Genomic DNA, 16,594 nt, shown 5'->3' on the forward strand with positions numbered 1-16,594 from the left:
TATCTTTTTATCACTTTACTAGGGGGGAGTTGTTTATACACAGTTCAGAGTACTTCTGCTTGTAATGACCTTTAAATTGTTTTTTCCTTAGTTTTTCTTTTTTTTTTTTTTTTTTTTTTTTTTTTGGTTGATTGGTTTGTTTTTTTATGTTTTTTAATGTATTTTGTTTTGTTTTATTTTGGGGGGGTGTTTTTTGTTTTTTGTTTTTTTAAACCAAACCCCTGCACGTTGGGAAAGCTGGCTGCTTCTTGCCTTCCCTCTGGGCTGCTCAGGGGATGGTGGGTTAGGGATGGACACGGTCCAGCATGATGCTGTTATCTATCAGCATTTCTGAAGACCACAAATGTAACTGGGCAGGCAGCACAAGAGGGTCAGACACCTGAAACTCTGCATTTAAATAAAAAATAAAGATGGAAAGCTGGCCCTTCACCAAGTTTGTTGCTCACCTCTGGACGTGCTGTTCAATGTCTTTTGTGGAGTGATGAGCCCAGAAGTGGACACAGGATCTGAGGTGCATCCATCCAGGTAGTTTTTAATGCAGTGAGGAATGTGCCTGTCCAAGCTGTGGGCTGCCAGTTTTTCCAGCAGAATGCTCTGGGGTGTTTACTGAACCCTTTACTGAAAAAATGTGTCAAACATTCGTTTTGATAAGGCAAAATTGGTTTGATCTGACTGTTTCATTTCACCCGAAGAATCATTTCACTTACTATTTGTTGTGGTAAAAGGACTTGCCGACTCATTTGGGGTAGAGGTGCTACAGTGCAGCACGTCTTGATCATCTGGGAACTTGGCTGGAATTGCAAAGCTGCTGGGGAAACTTGTTTCTCCTCTGAAATAAAAAATAAAAATAAAAATAAAAAAATAAAAAAATAAAAAGAAAAAAAAGAAAAAAAAAAGGATAGAAATTACCTGAACCCGAATGTGGAATACGAAGCGATTTCGTTGTCTTTCCCTCAATTTTAGCAACGGCCACAAGATGGCACAGGGCTGCTCCGAGCAGGATGGGAATCGGATCCCTGGGGAAAAGGGCTTTCCAAGCTGCCTGGAGCAATGGTTTGCCTGAGTGCTTGGAATAGCAGGATGCCCGTGAGACGTGGCCCCAAGCCGTGTCAGCAGCCTTGTGGCAAATTATCTTCCTCTCTTACTGATGATAAGAGAGGTAATAATCCTCCTACAGGACTAATTACAGCCAGAGAAATTGTGGTAATGAAAAGAACTCCCTTTGCCAGCATTTGAAAAGTTACAGTTTACATGAACTAAGAGACTTATGTGAATAGTGATTATTATTTTGTACATGGCTCTTTCTGGTCCCCATCTATTGTCATCTCAGTAAGTCAGGGTGTAATTAATCACAGAAGATTAAATGTTGCAGGACAAAGACTGGAAAATTCAGTAGAAGCAAAACTCTGGTTGTTTTGACTTAAAATAAACTTGGATTATCTGTCACAAAGCATGTGGCAGCTTTGCTTCTGACTGCCAGCTCCTCTTGCTGCTCTCAGAAATCAGTGTAATTCTTGCTTCAAGTTTTGGGGTTGTGTTTTTTATTTCTCAATTTTTTTTTATTTTTTTTTTTTTTTAATAAAGGTCTTTATAAATCATCATGTCCTTGTAGGGCTTTGAGCCTCAGAGCATCTCTGGCTCAGATGAGCTGCAAGCTTGGGTCTCCCATTCTGGATCATGCTGCTGACACAGGATTTCACATCTCTCTTCTTGTGGTGTTTATCAATGCAGACCTGTGGTCTGTGCTCCTCTGTAACCTTTCAGCATCCCCAAAAGATGGGGTGTGGTGGAACAGGTGAGCACAGCAACATGGTCCTTGTGGAGCCTGAGTGGTAGCATGGTCCTCCATGCCAGGGAAGGGATCTGGGGAGGAATGTGTTTCTCAGGGAACCTAGAAATTAAATATAATGGACATCAAACTGTAAAAAATATTTTAATTTAGCACTGGGGGCAAATAGACAACAAAAAGGCAAAGTAAAAGCAAAATAAATGCATTGCTTGGGATGTTAAAGTCAGTCTGTGTGAAAGACAGCCTGGTAAAGAAACAGGGTGACCCCTGTGCAAAAGTTTCAAGAGCAGTAAGGGAAGGGCTTTGGCTGGTTGGAGTCACTGGCCTCTTCCCTCTCCATGCAGCCCAGGCAGGTGGGTGCACAGCAGGTAAAGCTCATGAAGCAGAGCTCAAAGGCTACACAGGTGCTATGAAGCAGAGCCTCTGCTCACAGCAGAGAACAAAAACATGAAAAAAAACCCAAACAAACAACAAAAACCCCAGGAGAAAGTAAAATTTAACTCTTTTAATCTTTGAGACAACAACATTTCTGAACAGGTGTGTCAGTCACCAATTTCCTGGGACACATTTCTCACAGCAGGGCATCCCTGGGGTCCCATTCACACCACAGAAAGACAGAGGAGCTGTGAGGCATGAGCATATAAGTACTATTTGCCTTATGGTGAATCACAAAAGAGGCTGTCAGAGAAGGTAGATAATAAGCTGTAGAAACAAGGAAAAAGCTTAATGACTTTTTCTCAATCTCTTTTTTCAAGCCCTGTTAAGGCTCCTGGGATGTGCTAAAAGCCAGAGAGGTCCCTGTGCTCTGCACGTTACAGACATTTCCAGGAATTTTTATTTTTTTTTCCCAGAACTGTGCAAGGGCAAATGCAGGGTGAGTCTCTGAGCCATCAGAAGCTGCCCTGTGCTGCAGCTGTGGGTGCCCTGGTGCCCTGAGAGCAGCACAGTGCTGGATCCTGGCAGGATAGTGCCTGGAGCTCAGGGGGCACTGCCTGTGGGGTGACTCCCTAGAAACCTCCCTGGACAGCTGCACAAAGGCCATTTAGCTGGTGTGTTGGGTTGATGTGCCCAGAAATGTGTATTCTGTACCCTCTGTTGGAGCTGGGTGGGGCAGTGACCCTGATCTCCTGGCACATATTATCTGCTAATGGGCCAGCTTTAAACCAGCTGGGGCAATCATCTTTATCTTTCCCACAGAACCATCCTCCCTCCTGGAGATATCTCCTGTTCATGGCCATTGAGTCCCAGTGCATGACTGATAAAATTACATCATCCCATGGGAGATGCTCCAGCCAGGGGAGGAGCCAAGCCTTTCCTACCCAGAGAAAAACTGAGATTTTGAACACCAAGATACCTTCTTTCCACTGGATTCCAGAGGAAAACCAGACCTTTCCACATCATCCCTGGACCTTCAGAGGAAAACTGCACCTTCTCCAGGAGCACTGCTCCAGCTGAACCACATCTGCCACTGCAGGAGGATGCAGCCACCATTGAATGGGGCTGCTGCCACCACCCTGACTGACTGATGGGTGTCAGCTTGGATTCTGACTCTGGCAGGGCTGGGATTGTTCTTTGTAATACTGTATTTCTATTTTAATTTTCCCAGTAAAGAACTGTTATTCCTAAATCCCATATCTTTGCCTGAGAGCCCCTTAATTTCAAAATCATAATAATTTGGAGGGAGGGGGTTTACAGTCTCCATTTCAAAGAGAAGCTTCTGCCTTTATTGGCAGACACCTGTCCTTCAAACCAGGGCAGTAGGTTACCAGACCACCCACCCAGCTCTCTGCTCTCCTGGCTGCAAAACCCAGGTGAACAAGCTGAGCCTGGTGTCAGCTGCCCCTATCCCTTTGAAATGTCACAGCAAAGGCTGTGGGGTAGGTGATCAACAACCAGAGTGTCCTGGGGCACTCAGCTGCACACAGCCAGACCCCAAGAACAATTCTGCACCTACTGGTTAGCTTTACCAGCTGCAAGAATTTAAAATGTCCCCCAGCAGCTCTGTGCCAATGATGTCCCAGGTCCCAGAGTAGCCTGAATTTGAGGTGTCACTCTCGCTGCTCTCATAAATAACCAGCTCAAATGGTCAAAATAGAAGCCTGAATTACACCACAGCTTGGTGTTATTCACACCTGATTCTTGTGGTATTGAGGGCCAATCTGCCAAAGAGACCTTAACACCACAAATGAGCCTGTTTCCTCTCTTCGGCTACATTAAACATAACTTGAGCATCAGTTTTCACAGCCAAATTCAACACTGTTGTCAGCAAAGCACTTTAGCTGAAGGTACTAGAGGTGAGGCTCAGCAGGGACACAGCCCAGCAGACACAGCACTGCTCATGCTTGGGCTGTTTGGATTTACCATGGTGATACCAGCATCTTCAGAACTGCTAATTTCAATCTCCAAGCTGTTTTAGGCAGGAATTATTTTGCTATGTAGCTGGAGCAGCTAAAAGCAGCATGGATCATGTTTAGGGCTTGTCTTGGTTTAGTTAGGTTTGTTAATTTTAATGTACTTAATTTTTGTTGTGAGATAGGATTAGGAGTAAAAACAATGCAGGCTTAAAAGGGTATAAAGAAGAAATTTATTAACAACACAGAGAAAATTAGAAATTTGGAATAAGATTTTCAGATTATTCCCTCCCCTACCACTCCCCACATTTCCTAACAACACACAGAGACACTTCAGTCAGTTCTTCACTTAAATAAGTTTATTTCAGGGAGAGGAGTTTCTTCTTGTTTGGCTACAGGGAATTTTTCTAATAGAAAAATAAAGTTCCCTCGTGTTTTTTCTTTTATAATTAGCATGTGCCCAGGGAAAAGAAATCTATAAATCGTGAAACTCCTCCCAATTTACAGCCTTTCTAGAGCTGTGTTTGTGGGCTATGTTATATTTATGGGGTATTACTTTTAAGGGTAAGCTGTTCAAAAGCAAAAGCTTCATATTCTCCTGCACTGGATGGGTTCTTTCACTGGAGAGAGGCTTGAGGCCACGAGAGCTGCAAGTTCTCAAATGTCAGGGGGAAATACCACTGTCGTGAGGATCTGCCCACACAGTGTGCAGCTAATCTGAATTCTGGAGTGCAAACTCTCACACTTACGAGCTGCCTTTTCTGGAAATGATGACACAAAGTTTAAAAATTACCTTTAGGCACCTGGTTCAGACACCACTTCCCCTGACTGTAACCTTTTGGTCACCTCGGGTGTTACAGCATCCAGCAGGGTGATAAGAAAAGTAGTATTAAGTCCTGGCAGAGCCACTGCAAATTGGCTGCAAGCAAAATGGAGATTGATCACTCTTTGGAGCAAAAAGAACACAGTGATCTGCAATCAGGAAAGCAAATCAAGCAGAGATTTCCTGAGATAAAAGTCTTACAGTGAAATTAATGTAACTGAATGGAAAAGAAAGGAGGAACCACGTCTAGTTTCATTAAACACGAAAGCAAGTTAAGCAATATTTGCTTCCTTGCTCCCTGTTTCTTCCCCTGAGAGGACATTGTTTTGCTTGGGTTTACTGTTCCTGGGTATTTCTGTTTGATCTGCATGTGTCTGGCTGGTAAATTGTCACTGTGGGTTGATGTTGGTGTGAGAGGGACAGAGCTGTGGGGCAGAGGGGTGGGTGGGAGAGCAGGAGGGCTTGGGGCAGGGTGGGTGCTATGCCCAGAGCCCCTCTCCATCCTCACACTGATTTATTCACTGCTCCAGCCCCCCAGCACAGGGGACAGGGAGGAAATTCCCTGTGGGGAATGTCCCTGATCACACACAGAGACAGGGCAGGTGTGTGCTCACAGCCAGGCTGGATCAGCATCCTCCTTCCTGTGGCAATGCAGGGTTAGGGGACATGGACAGGACAGGTGTTTAGGCACCCCAGCACTTCAACAAACCAACAGAGACCTCTGTCCCCTTGTAGCAAACTGGGAAATTGTCCCACAGGAGGTCTTTTCTTCTCCAAAACAACCAGTACTGTGATAAATGAGTGTTTTAAAGCATTGAAAATATTCCAACCATTGAAGCTAGGGAGAGGTAAAGGGCAGGGACGCAAATGAGGGTAAAGGGGCTGCTGTCACTATTGCAGCCACCAAATCTGGGCAGGTTTAGGTGTCACTGACTGGCACCAAGGGAAGCCCTGCCCCAGATATGCAAGGGGAGGTGCAGGGCTGTTTGTGTGCAGGCTCAGGGGCCATGTCAATGACATCTGGAATCTGCACTGTGGTCAGATAATTGCACAAAGGTGCTGTGGGGGAATTTGCTGCCTTGCTAAGTCACAAGCTGGGGTGATAGAGGCTGCCACACAGGAGAAAAGTACTAGAGCAAAGCAGACACAGACCCAGCTACCAAATGGACTTGGCAGTTCAATAGGATCCAGCACATCTTTATGGGGTTCTTGATTTCCCTCCTCCCTCCCTGATGCCCTGAGCTCACTGCTCTGCACAGCCCCTCAGTGCTGGGAAGGGGAGCAGCCACCACCACCACATGGGGTCCTCTTTGGCCAATTTTCCCAACTAAATTTTGTTGTTTTTTTTTTTATTTTCTGTCAGTGTAGTCAGGGATCTGGAAAAAAGGGTCTTGCACCAGGCCAGGGGTTGGAAGTGTCATGCTATGTTGATTTCTTACCTTTGATGAGTGGTTAGATAACAGGGTGATTAAATAAGAGTGAAAATGCCTTGGTGTAAATCAGCAGCTCTCTGTGGGTGCACAACTTCACCTGTTTTAACTGTGAGAAGCTGAAAACCAAGATTTCCAAACTCCAGATTAAATTCCAGTGTCAGAGGCTGGAACTGACCTTACCAAACCACATTTTCCCTGCTTCCTATCCGTGCAAGTGAGAAATATGCACATCTCACAAACGTGTTTTTAAGCCGAGTTCATCTTCTTTGCTCTCCTGTTTTATTCTTGAAGCACAGCGTGTCAGCATGGCCCTGCAAAGGGGAAAGGTTAAGACAAATATTTTTTTATAGATATGCTTATATGCCAAACCTCCCTTTTTAGTAATTTAGTTCATTTTCCTTCAAGAAATACTGAATCAAAGGGTGACTCTAAATCACTACTCCTAAATTTCCATTTATTAAAGTTATTATTAAACCGTATTTCTAAAATTGCTTTCAGTTTCAGGAAACGGAAGCAGGTCTGATGTAACAGCAAATTTTTGCTACAGATTCATCATCACTTTTCCAAATGAGGTGAGACTGACTTGAATCTAATTTATCACCTCTCCTTTGCCAGGTTATTTGTAGCTCTCAAATGATGGGGTAATTTTCTTTTGAAATGTGGATGTTTATGGAGCAGTCTCCCTCTCTGTACTCTGATGACTTTCCTGCCTCCTGCAGCAAAAGTCACCCAGTTTAAAAACCCCTGAGCTTTTTCCACATTTATGAAAAACAAAATGGAATAGGGTTTAGAAGGCAAGTAGAAAAATAAGCAGGAGGAAGAAGAGTGATGAATCCAGTGAGTTTTAGGCACAGTTTTATTTCAGGAAACCAGCACACATACATTTCAGCATAGTCTGTGCTAGTAATGCCTAGAAGACTGAGAGCAAAGCAGTTCTACAGGCAAAGTCCAAAAGTATAAGCAAAAGGCACTAACACTCTTATGTACAACATTGCAGGAAGGATGCTTCTCCCAGGCTGAAAGTGCCTCTGGCCAAATGCAGAAATGGGGAGGATAACTAGAGGCAAATTACAGACATCTGTGGAAAGCCAAGGATAAATTGATTTGCTCTCCTGGGACTAGACAAGGTCAGAGTGTGGGTTACAATTACCAGACCTACTCTCCTCTGTTGCTTCACATTAGCAAACCACTTTTTTTTTTTAATTTTTTTTAGTGTCTTGTGGTTGAGAAAGAGTGATGAAAAATATCAGGCAGAGCTCTTGAAGCATTAGATGTCTCCACTCAAACACAGGGCACTCAGAAACAAAATGATTCTTAGAGAGAGAGAGAGGGCAGAAGGGAGTTTTTCATCTCAGAAAATCATCTATAGCATCAATATAATGAGGCTGGATAGGCTGGAGTGCAGCCTGAAGAGCACTGAGGGTTTGGTCCAGTCTGGTCATACATAAAATAATTCAAAGCAGAGGCACCTGTGGGATGCATTTGTGCAGCATTACACATGAATAAAGCATGGCTGCCTGTGCAAACACTGCCATCCTTAGCCCATCTTTGTTTTCCTCCTTCTTGGACGTATCGAACGTCAACTGTAAATAAATGAAGCTTTGAATTTGGAATATTAATGAAGGTGAAGACCTCCCAAATCCAAAGGATTGCATAACAAAGTGACCTTTCAAACTGATATATAGGAAAGATGTTCATGACTGAGGGAGAGGAAGGGGGAAAAAAACCAAACCATGTTTAGGAGTGTTTTTTTCCTTGCTGTCATGGAAAAGGTGCTACTTTCAAAGGCTGGCTCGTGCAGGTTTGCAGCATCCTGTGTAGGTGTTACCCCCGTGTCACACCACAGCCAAACCCACTTTGTTTAGTCCTGCTGAGTGTACTATATTTTAGCAGAACACAAACAGATGTAATCTGTACCAGTGTAGCATCTTCCAGCACCAAGATTTGGTAGAAGATAGGTGAGAAGTGCCAGGGGCTCATGCACAAGCAGCCTTCTCCTGTTTTCCATGGGGGAAATGAATCCTTCTGTCCAGGCTGGACACTGCTGCTGGCAGTGCCTCTGTCACAGCCTGACCTCCCCCCAGTGCTGCTTGGCTGCCACCACCCCAGAGATCCTCTGCTGCCACATCTTTGTGTCCCTGGCCCCTTCCAGTGCTGCAACTCATCATCTGGGACACTCATCATCTGTCCATCCCTGTCCCACATCCCATCTTCTCACCCTCCTATTTTACACCCCTCTTTGGGGCTCTTTCCTAGGTCACCACCTCAAACCAGCTGGAACTGCACAGGATCAGTTCCATCTCCTTCTGACACTGGCATTTTCAGTCCCCACCATCCACTGCAGTCCCTGCAGATCATGGTGGCACAAATTAATTTTCCACTGCTGCTCATCTCCTCACCTTTTACAGCCAGGCTGACACTCATGGTGTGCTTTTCCCTTCAGCACTGCTGTGTCCCCCAGATGTCACCCCTCAGGAAAGGGCATCCAGAGAGCTGCAGGACAGTCCCTCCCTACAATTCCTTCAGCTGAGGAGGAATGACTCCACACACCTGGACAGGCTGGGGCTGAGCTGCTGGAAAGCAGCTTGGCAGAGAAGGGCCTTGGCTCCAGGAGGAAATGGAGCTGATGGCGAGCAGCAGTGTGCCATGGCAGCAGCTGGGGCTGCTGGAGAATGAGCACTGCCAGCAGCTCCAGGAAGGTGAATCCTGCCCCTCTGCCCAGCTCTGTGACACTGTCAGTCCATCACTGGGCCCAGTGCCAGGCCCCCAGTGCAAGATAGGCCTGGACTTACTGGAGCAGCTCTAGGGAAAGGCCACAAAGATGATTAAGGGGATGGAATATGTCTTGTATGAGGAGAGGCTGAAAGGGCTGGGACTATTCAGTCTGGAGAAGTCTCTCAAGTATCTGATCCACCTGTATAAACACCCAGTGGCAGGGAGTAAACTTTTTTTATGCTTAAACAGATTTTCCTATATTTCAGTTTGTGCCTTTTGCCTCCTGCCCTCTGCCTGACACTGCTAAGAGGGCAAGAGGCAAAAGGCACAGACTGAAATATAGGAAAGTCTGTTAAAACATGAGAAAGTTTAGTCTCAGAATGATCAAGCACTAGAAAAGGTTGCCCAGAGAATGTGTGGAGATATCCTTCCAACTATTCAAAACCAAACTGGACATGGTCTCAGACAGTGGCTGTCCCTGAGCCCCTGCAGTGACCCTGCTGTCCCTGAGCCCCTGCAGTGACCCTGCTGTCCCTAAGCACCTGCAGTGATCCTGCTGTCCCTGAGCCCCTGCAGTGGCCCTGCTGTTGACACTGTGACCCAAAAAGCCACTGCAGCATTTTGTGTCACTGTGCTTCCCTGCCCCCTCCCTCCACAGCACCTCACAAATGCCAGATGCTATCCTAGGGGCTTATCAGCCTGTGGTTCAGAGATATCTGACGTGGCTCCTGCCTCACACACTCCTTGTTCCTCCTGTGACAGGCACACCCAGGGCTTTGGATGCTGCTTGCCCCCCGAGGGCTGTGATCAGCACGCACATCTCTGTGAGTATGGGATGCCTGCAAGCTGCAGAAGCCTTGTGGTGGAGCAGGGCGGGCCTTATCTCCAGGATCCTGTGCTGCTGCTCTCCCCTGCACAGCCTGGTTTGACAGGCTGCAAGTGTTGTGCTGCAGTGCTTCTTTTGCCTGGTGCCAGCCTGTGCCCCCTGAGCCAGGGACATGGGGCATCCTGCTTCCTCTCCTCTCCTCTCCTCTCCTCTCCTCTCCTCTCCTCTCCTCTCCTCTCCTCGCCTCTCCTCTACTCTCCTCCCCTCCCCTCCCCTCCCCTCCCCTCCCCGCCCCTCCTCTCCTTTTTCCCCCCCAGCAGTTGATTACTGACACCAATTAACAGCTGAGTCCTGGGGTTTACAGCTCTGCCTGCCCCCTGCACTTGTGCCAAGCAGAGTTTTAGCAGTGAAGCTCCTTGTGGATGGAGATCCATGTGGATGCCCTTGGTTTAGGTGCCAGCTGAAGCTCTGGATGGTTTGGCTGTACCTGTGCCCAAAGAGGGGTGCAGGCCAGAGCCCCATCATCACCCTCTCCTGCTCCATCCATCCCCAGGCCCCAAACCCAGCCCAAGGCACCATTAGAGTGCAGCATTTGAGGAGGGCTGGGGAAGCTTTCCTGCACCACTTGCCAAGCTGCTCCCTGTGCCCACACCCAGAGCTTGCAGGCACAACTCAACTCAACACTCTCGCTGCATGGGGCACTCCAGATCCGATATTGCACCTTCCTGGCTTTACTCACTTAGAAATCCAATCCAAACCTCCCCTTGCTGAGCATCTCTGTTAGCCCCTCTCAATAAGTGCAGTGAGGCACAGGGCTCGCTGTGAGCTGGTGCCACCATGGATTTGGCCAGGAGGCTGGCACTCCAAATCTGCTGCCACGCAGGAGGAGGAGGTGCTATGGGAGCCCTCAAGTACAGGAGCGGCTTGTGCCAGGCAGGCCCTGCAGAGAGCCCTGCTCCAGCCCTGCAGAGCCCTGATCCAGCCCTGCAGAGCCCTGCTCCAGCCCTGCACAGAGCCCAAGCCCAGCTGGTGGCTGCAAAGACCCTGCCTCGGGTGGCACCTGCTGCTGCCTGTGTCACCTCAAACTGCAGGTAACAGCACTTTGTTTCCTCCTCTCTTGCTGCCTGAGCAGGGTCCTGCTGTGCCTGGGGGGAGGCAGAGGGGCTTTAAGTGTGGTTCCTGCAGGGCAGGAGTCCAGGGGCTGTGATCTCTGAGCCTTTCAGTTTCTCTTCCTACTCCAAGGTATTCTCTATGTGCTTTACCTGGAATATCACAGCAGCTGAGAACTGGGAGTTAATTTATCCCAGCATGGGAAATAACTGATACTCACTATTGATTTATTTTTAGTCTTAGAGAACCCCTTCCAGTGAATATCAAAGCAGATCTTTGTTAGGGTGACCACGTAATGGTTTTCAAGGGATGCAGTGATAAATAAGCCTGAAAGAACACAAGTTTCAAAAAAGAAGAGATAAAACTGCTGTGCCTCAGATCCCTGCATTTGAGAGAGGTGTGAACAACAGCAGCAAGGTTGGAGCAGGCAAGTGTGCAGAATCCTTTGTGCTGTTTGGAAACAGAGAGGAAAAGCTCCTCACTTCAGTGCCATGGCAGGGCCCCCACTTGGCTCTCCTCTGCCATGGGGAGAGTCTGCCTGCTCACTCCTTCTGGCCATGCTTCCCCCAGCCCAGCTCCTGCCTAGGACTGTCATGGGGACATCAAAACCTCTGGAAGTGCTGCCCTGCCCAGTTTGTATTTGTACCTGTGCTGCATCTTCACTGAGAGCCACCCACTCCATTTGTAGGAGTGTTGGTGACAGTCAGGGCTGCTGCCATGGAGGTGGCAGGTCTGAGGGCAGCTGATGCAGAAGATGCTGTGCTGGACCCAAACTTTACTCCCCTTTTCCTTCTTGCTTTCCCTCTGCTCAGTCCCAGGTTCCTTCCCTCCCCCCCCACCAGGGCTCCCTGGTGTCCTCTGCCATTTTACCCACCACATTGACCCTTCAACCCTTGCTGCCTGCCCACCTTTCAGCTCTCCCCAGAAGAAAGGAGGAGGATTTTCCATGCAAGATTCCCCCTTCAGTGCTGGGAAAATGCTGGATGCAGCCACCACAGTGCTGCTGCAGCATCCCCTGTGCCTTCAGCCTCTGCCTTGCAACTCTCCCTCCAGCCTCTCTGTTCAGGGTCAGCAGAAGCCTCCTGCTTCCTGAGCTGCTGGAGGGAACAAGCCCAGCTCCCCAGATGTCACCAGCTTCTGTGCTGGGGACAGCTGCTGCCCAGCTCAGGGATAGCAGGACACCCTGCACAGCACTGCTGACCTTGCCTGTTGAGCCCCAGCCTGTTCCAGCTCTTCCAGCAGCAGCAAGATTCTGTTTCACAGCTGTCTCCATCCTTTTGTCACAGCTATAACTTGCTGCCTACCCCCTCTGATGCTGCAGGCCTTTCATCTACCCCACAAGAAGCATTTCCAGCAGCCACAGGATGCTAGCTGGTCAAGCTGCATCTTTTTAAAGATTTTTTTTTTTTTTTTTGCTCAGTCATACACTATCAGTGCTTTTTGGCCAGCTTTAAACCCTCAACTCATTTCCTCCATCCTCCTCTCATCCTTGTGGCCTGGAGCCCTGCTGCTGGAGCTGCACTGGGCCAGGTCTGCAGCTCCCAAGGCAGCATTGGCCAGAGCCCTGTGATGCTGCAGAGCCCAGCAGGGTGGTTTACCTGTGCTGCCCACCTGCAGGGGCAGCTGCTGGCATTGCAGACCACTATTCCAGACTGATATTGCATCCCAGAATTGCTGCTGGCATTGCATCCCAGGGCAGTGAAAAGGAACCTGGGCACCAGAGCAGCTGCCAGAATTCTGCCCCGTGCCGTAACAGTGACCACAAGCAGGGACAGTGTCCTGCTGCTACTTCCCATAGCTCAGAGAGGTTTTCCTCAGGGGACAAGTGTCCCCTGCCTCACAGGTACAGGCAGTGAGCAGCAAGCCTCTGTTGGGAAGCCCAGACCTGAGCGCACAAGAGCTGTGCAGCAGTCACATCAGTGTCTGCTATAGCCACAGGCACTCGCACATCCCCCCAGCAACTGAGTTATTGGTGGGTTTTTCAGTCACTTCAGAACTGAATTCTGATTTGCAGGTACCCTCACCACCTGGCCACAAGTCTGCATTGCTGCTGGAGGCAAATAACTGCATGAGCAGGCAGATGGGGTGTCCCTTCCCACATCTCTGTAAGCTGCAGGATTTCATCAGATCCCTACCCTCTAACTCCTGTTAGAGTGGTAAAACACTGATTTTACATTGAAAGATGGTTTGTTTTTGTTTTCTGAAGTCATTTAGATGCAAGCAGAAGTGACAGATACTCAGAATCACCAATTCAGAGAATTGTTCCCCGTGCATGTCACATGAAGCCACTTTCCACAGGATGGGCTCTGATGAAAGATGATTTTTATCAGCCCACGAACTCACACTCTTCACATAGCTAATACTCTTGAAAAACATCTTTCAGAGCTCCCTATTTAATAAAGGCTGTCTGCCATGTCCTATTGGAAGTGTACCTTGAGATACTCAAAAACTGAGTGAACATAAAGCTTGACCAGGGATGCCAAAGGATGACACAGGCTGACTGATAAAGACAGCTCTGTAAAGCTCAAATTCACATTTTTAACAAAGGACATATGTACTTATATGTGCTCTTTTTACAGCCACTAAGAGGTCTTACCGAGTCTTTTCCTGTTTAGGGTCTCAGAACATCATACAACACCTGTGACTCAGGACAATGAATGTGTCCAACAACTGCAGCTCCACAAATCTAGAACTGCATCACCACGTTCGCCTCATTGAACTTGCTCTGTACAGCCTCATTTTCTTCTTTGGAGCACTGTTTAATGTCCTTGCCTTCTGGGTGTTCTCCTGCAAGGTGAAGAAGTGGACAGAAACCAGGGTGTATGTAATGAATTTAGTGTTTGCAGATTTCTCTGTCATCTGCACCTTGCCTTCCATGGTTTATTTGCTCTGGAGTGAGTCAGCCCGAGGGCAGCTCTGCCAGTTTACAGAGATGATGTATTTTATCAACATGCTGGTGAGCATCTACATCATCTCCTTCATCTCCATCGACAGATACATTGCCATAAAGCACCCTCTGAAAGCCAGGACCTTCAGGTCCCCGTGGAAGGCTGCTCTCCTCTGTGGGCTGCTGTGGCTCCTGGTGGTCAGCTGTGCCACCATCCAGCTGTGGCAGGGACACCCAGATCTCTGCTCCCAGACCTACACCCCCATTCCTGCTGCTCTCAGCCTGCTGGCCATTTTCTTCGTTTTCATTCTCCCCTTGGCAACCTTGACCTTCTGCTCCACAGAAGCCATCAGGAACCTCAAGAAGCATCTGAACACCAATCCAGCGGAGGAGAGATCAATCCAGAAAGCTGTACACATTATTTCTGCAAACCTGATTGTGTTTCTGATCTGTTTCCTGCCAGCCTGCCTCGGGCTGCTGGCCAGGTTTGTCATGGAGAGGGTTGGAGTTACCTGTTTCCTGCTGTGTGTCTCCAAGAACCTCTCCTCTGTGATGAGGTGCATTGCCACCTCCAACTGCTGCCTCGACAGTGTCTGCTACTACTTTGTCACCAGGGAGTTCCATGAAGTCTTCCTGTGGCCCAAAGCCAGCACTCAAAAACCAGAGGCAACCCACCCCTTGCAGACAGAGACTTGCTAAAGGAAAAAAGGGGAGTAAAACCCACCCACAACATCTGCAGCATAGAGAGGAAATACAGCTTCAGGGCTACTGGGATAAGTTTGCTTAAGTCGCTCTTTTTCTCCAGCAAATTCTTTGTTATGTTTAGAAATTTGTACTCTGTGTTTTTATTAAACAAATAGGTCACAGAGATGTGTAGAAGTGTGCATGTAACTGCTTGTTGTTGACATGCCTCCACTGCACCCTCCAGCACCCACTGGTTAGCAGGACAGGTGAGCCATGTACCTCTTTTAGTTCCTTCTGCAGCTGAAATCCATTGATCCTTCTGGCCAACATGTACAGATGTAGATATCATATTTTTCCTCATTGTGTATTTCAGGTTGTCTGCATTATTAAACTAATCCAGTTTATATTTATCCCATTCAGGCTGGGTTGGTGTTTCTGGCATATTACTGAGTACATGTCCTTACAAAACAGCCTAGGCTGTCCTGGCCTCCTTCCCCTTCAACAGGTCAGACAGGTGTGAGGGAACACTTTTGGGATGAAAGCAACACTTGTCAGTCTGGATTTCAGAGCTGAGTCCTCCTGCCCTGGGTGTCCACAGCCTGCCCACACTGGCACCCCTAACATTTCCACCAGGGAAGTGTGTTTTCCCATGAGTCAGCAGCCTAGAAAAGTCAGGGGAGAGAGGAAGTCAATAAATGCTGCCTAGAACTGCGCTTTTTTGTACTTTCTGAATGCTAAAAGTCCCCCAAAATGGCACTGAGCTCTACCCCACCAATGCTCAGAGTTCTACCAGACAGTGTGGGAGAGTCTTTCCTGCCCACAAACACCTTCCCCTGTGACCTACATGTGCCCTCAGTGAGCTCACAGCCAGCACCCAGTCTGCTGCTGTCACCCTCGAGAGCAGGAGCTCCTGGGCTGGTTTGCACAGCCTGGGTTTTGGTAGAGGGGCACAGGGGTGGCTTCACTGAGAAGCTTCCAGAAGCTCCCTCCAAGTCTGGCAGAGCCATTCCTGCTGGCTCTGGGGATGGATTTGCTGCTGGCCAAGGCTGGGCCAATGAGAGAGGTTGGGAACACCTCTGTGATAACACATTTAAGAAGAAAAGCCAAACAAAGGGGGACACACTGGTAATTCCAGCCAGAGGAGAGGAGGAGGTGAGAACATGTGAGGGAAACAAGGTGGAGACACCAAGGGCAAGGGGGAAGGAGGGGCAGGAGGTGATCCAGGGGCCAGAGCTGAGATTCCTCTGCAGGTTGTGGTGAGACCATGGAGGAACAGCTGTGCCCCTGCAGCCATGGGGATCCCCAGGGATGCAGAGATCATTCCACAGCCCCTGGGGATCCATTTGGGATGCAGAGATCATCCCACAGCCCCTGGGGATCCATTGGGGATGCAGAGATCATCTCACAGCCCCTGGGGATCCACAGGGATGCAGAGAGCACACTGCAGCAGTTTTGGGAGGATGCTGTCCATGGGATGGACTCACACTGCAGCAGTTTTGGGAGAATGCTGTCCATGGGATGGGCTCACACTGCAGCAGTTTTTGGGAGAACTGCTGCTTGTGAGAGTGGACCCACTCTGGAGAAGCTCACAGAGAACTTCTCCCATGGAAGGGTCCCCAAGATCTCACAGGGAAGAGCTCCTCTCCTGGAGCAACAAAAGAAAATATAAATGATGAACTGACCAAAACCTCCATACCCTGTCTCCCTGCACTGTTGGTGGGAAGGAGGAAGGGGTTGGGAGAAGAAAAGGTGTTTTAAGGGCTTACTTAACTTCTTATTACTTCTTATTGCTACTAACAATATCTTATAATTTTATAAGCAATAAACTCACTTTGTATCTCTAAGATGAGCCTGTTTTCTCTTGGAATGTTTCCTCCCAGTCCTTATCTCAGCTTAGGAACCCTCTGTTAAATTTTCCTCTGCTGTGCCCAGCTGTGGCAGGGGAGGGTGAGTGAGCAGCTCTGGTGGGTGCCTGG

At 48.2% G+C, this 16,594-nt stretch overlaps 1 protein-coding gene and 1 long non-coding RNA gene across 2 annotated transcripts in view; one reads left to right on the forward strand and one right to left on the reverse strand.

Annotated features, from left to right (window-relative positions):
* The window catches only part of LOC306806575, a 222,926-nt gene that overhangs the window by 132,023 nt on the left and 74,309 nt on the right, over window positions 1-16,594 (reverse strand). The gene's annotated exons all lie outside the window — the stretch shown is intronic.
* On the forward strand, window positions 13,701-14,633 carry LOC306806681 (G-protein coupled receptor 35-like; the record flags this gene model as incomplete). The annotated part of the gene is made up of 1 exon (XM_079315650.1): window positions 13,701-14,633. The coding sequence occupies one exon, from the start codon at window positions 13,701-13,703 to the stop codon at window positions 14,631-14,633; it is 933 nt and encodes a 310-aa protein (XP_079171776.1).

The sequence above is a fragment of the Erithacus rubecula genome, assembly GCF_903797595.1.
Source record: "Erithacus rubecula genome assembly, chromosome: 11".
NCBI lineage: Eukaryota > Metazoa > Chordata > Aves > Passeriformes > Muscicapidae > Erithacus > Erithacus rubecula.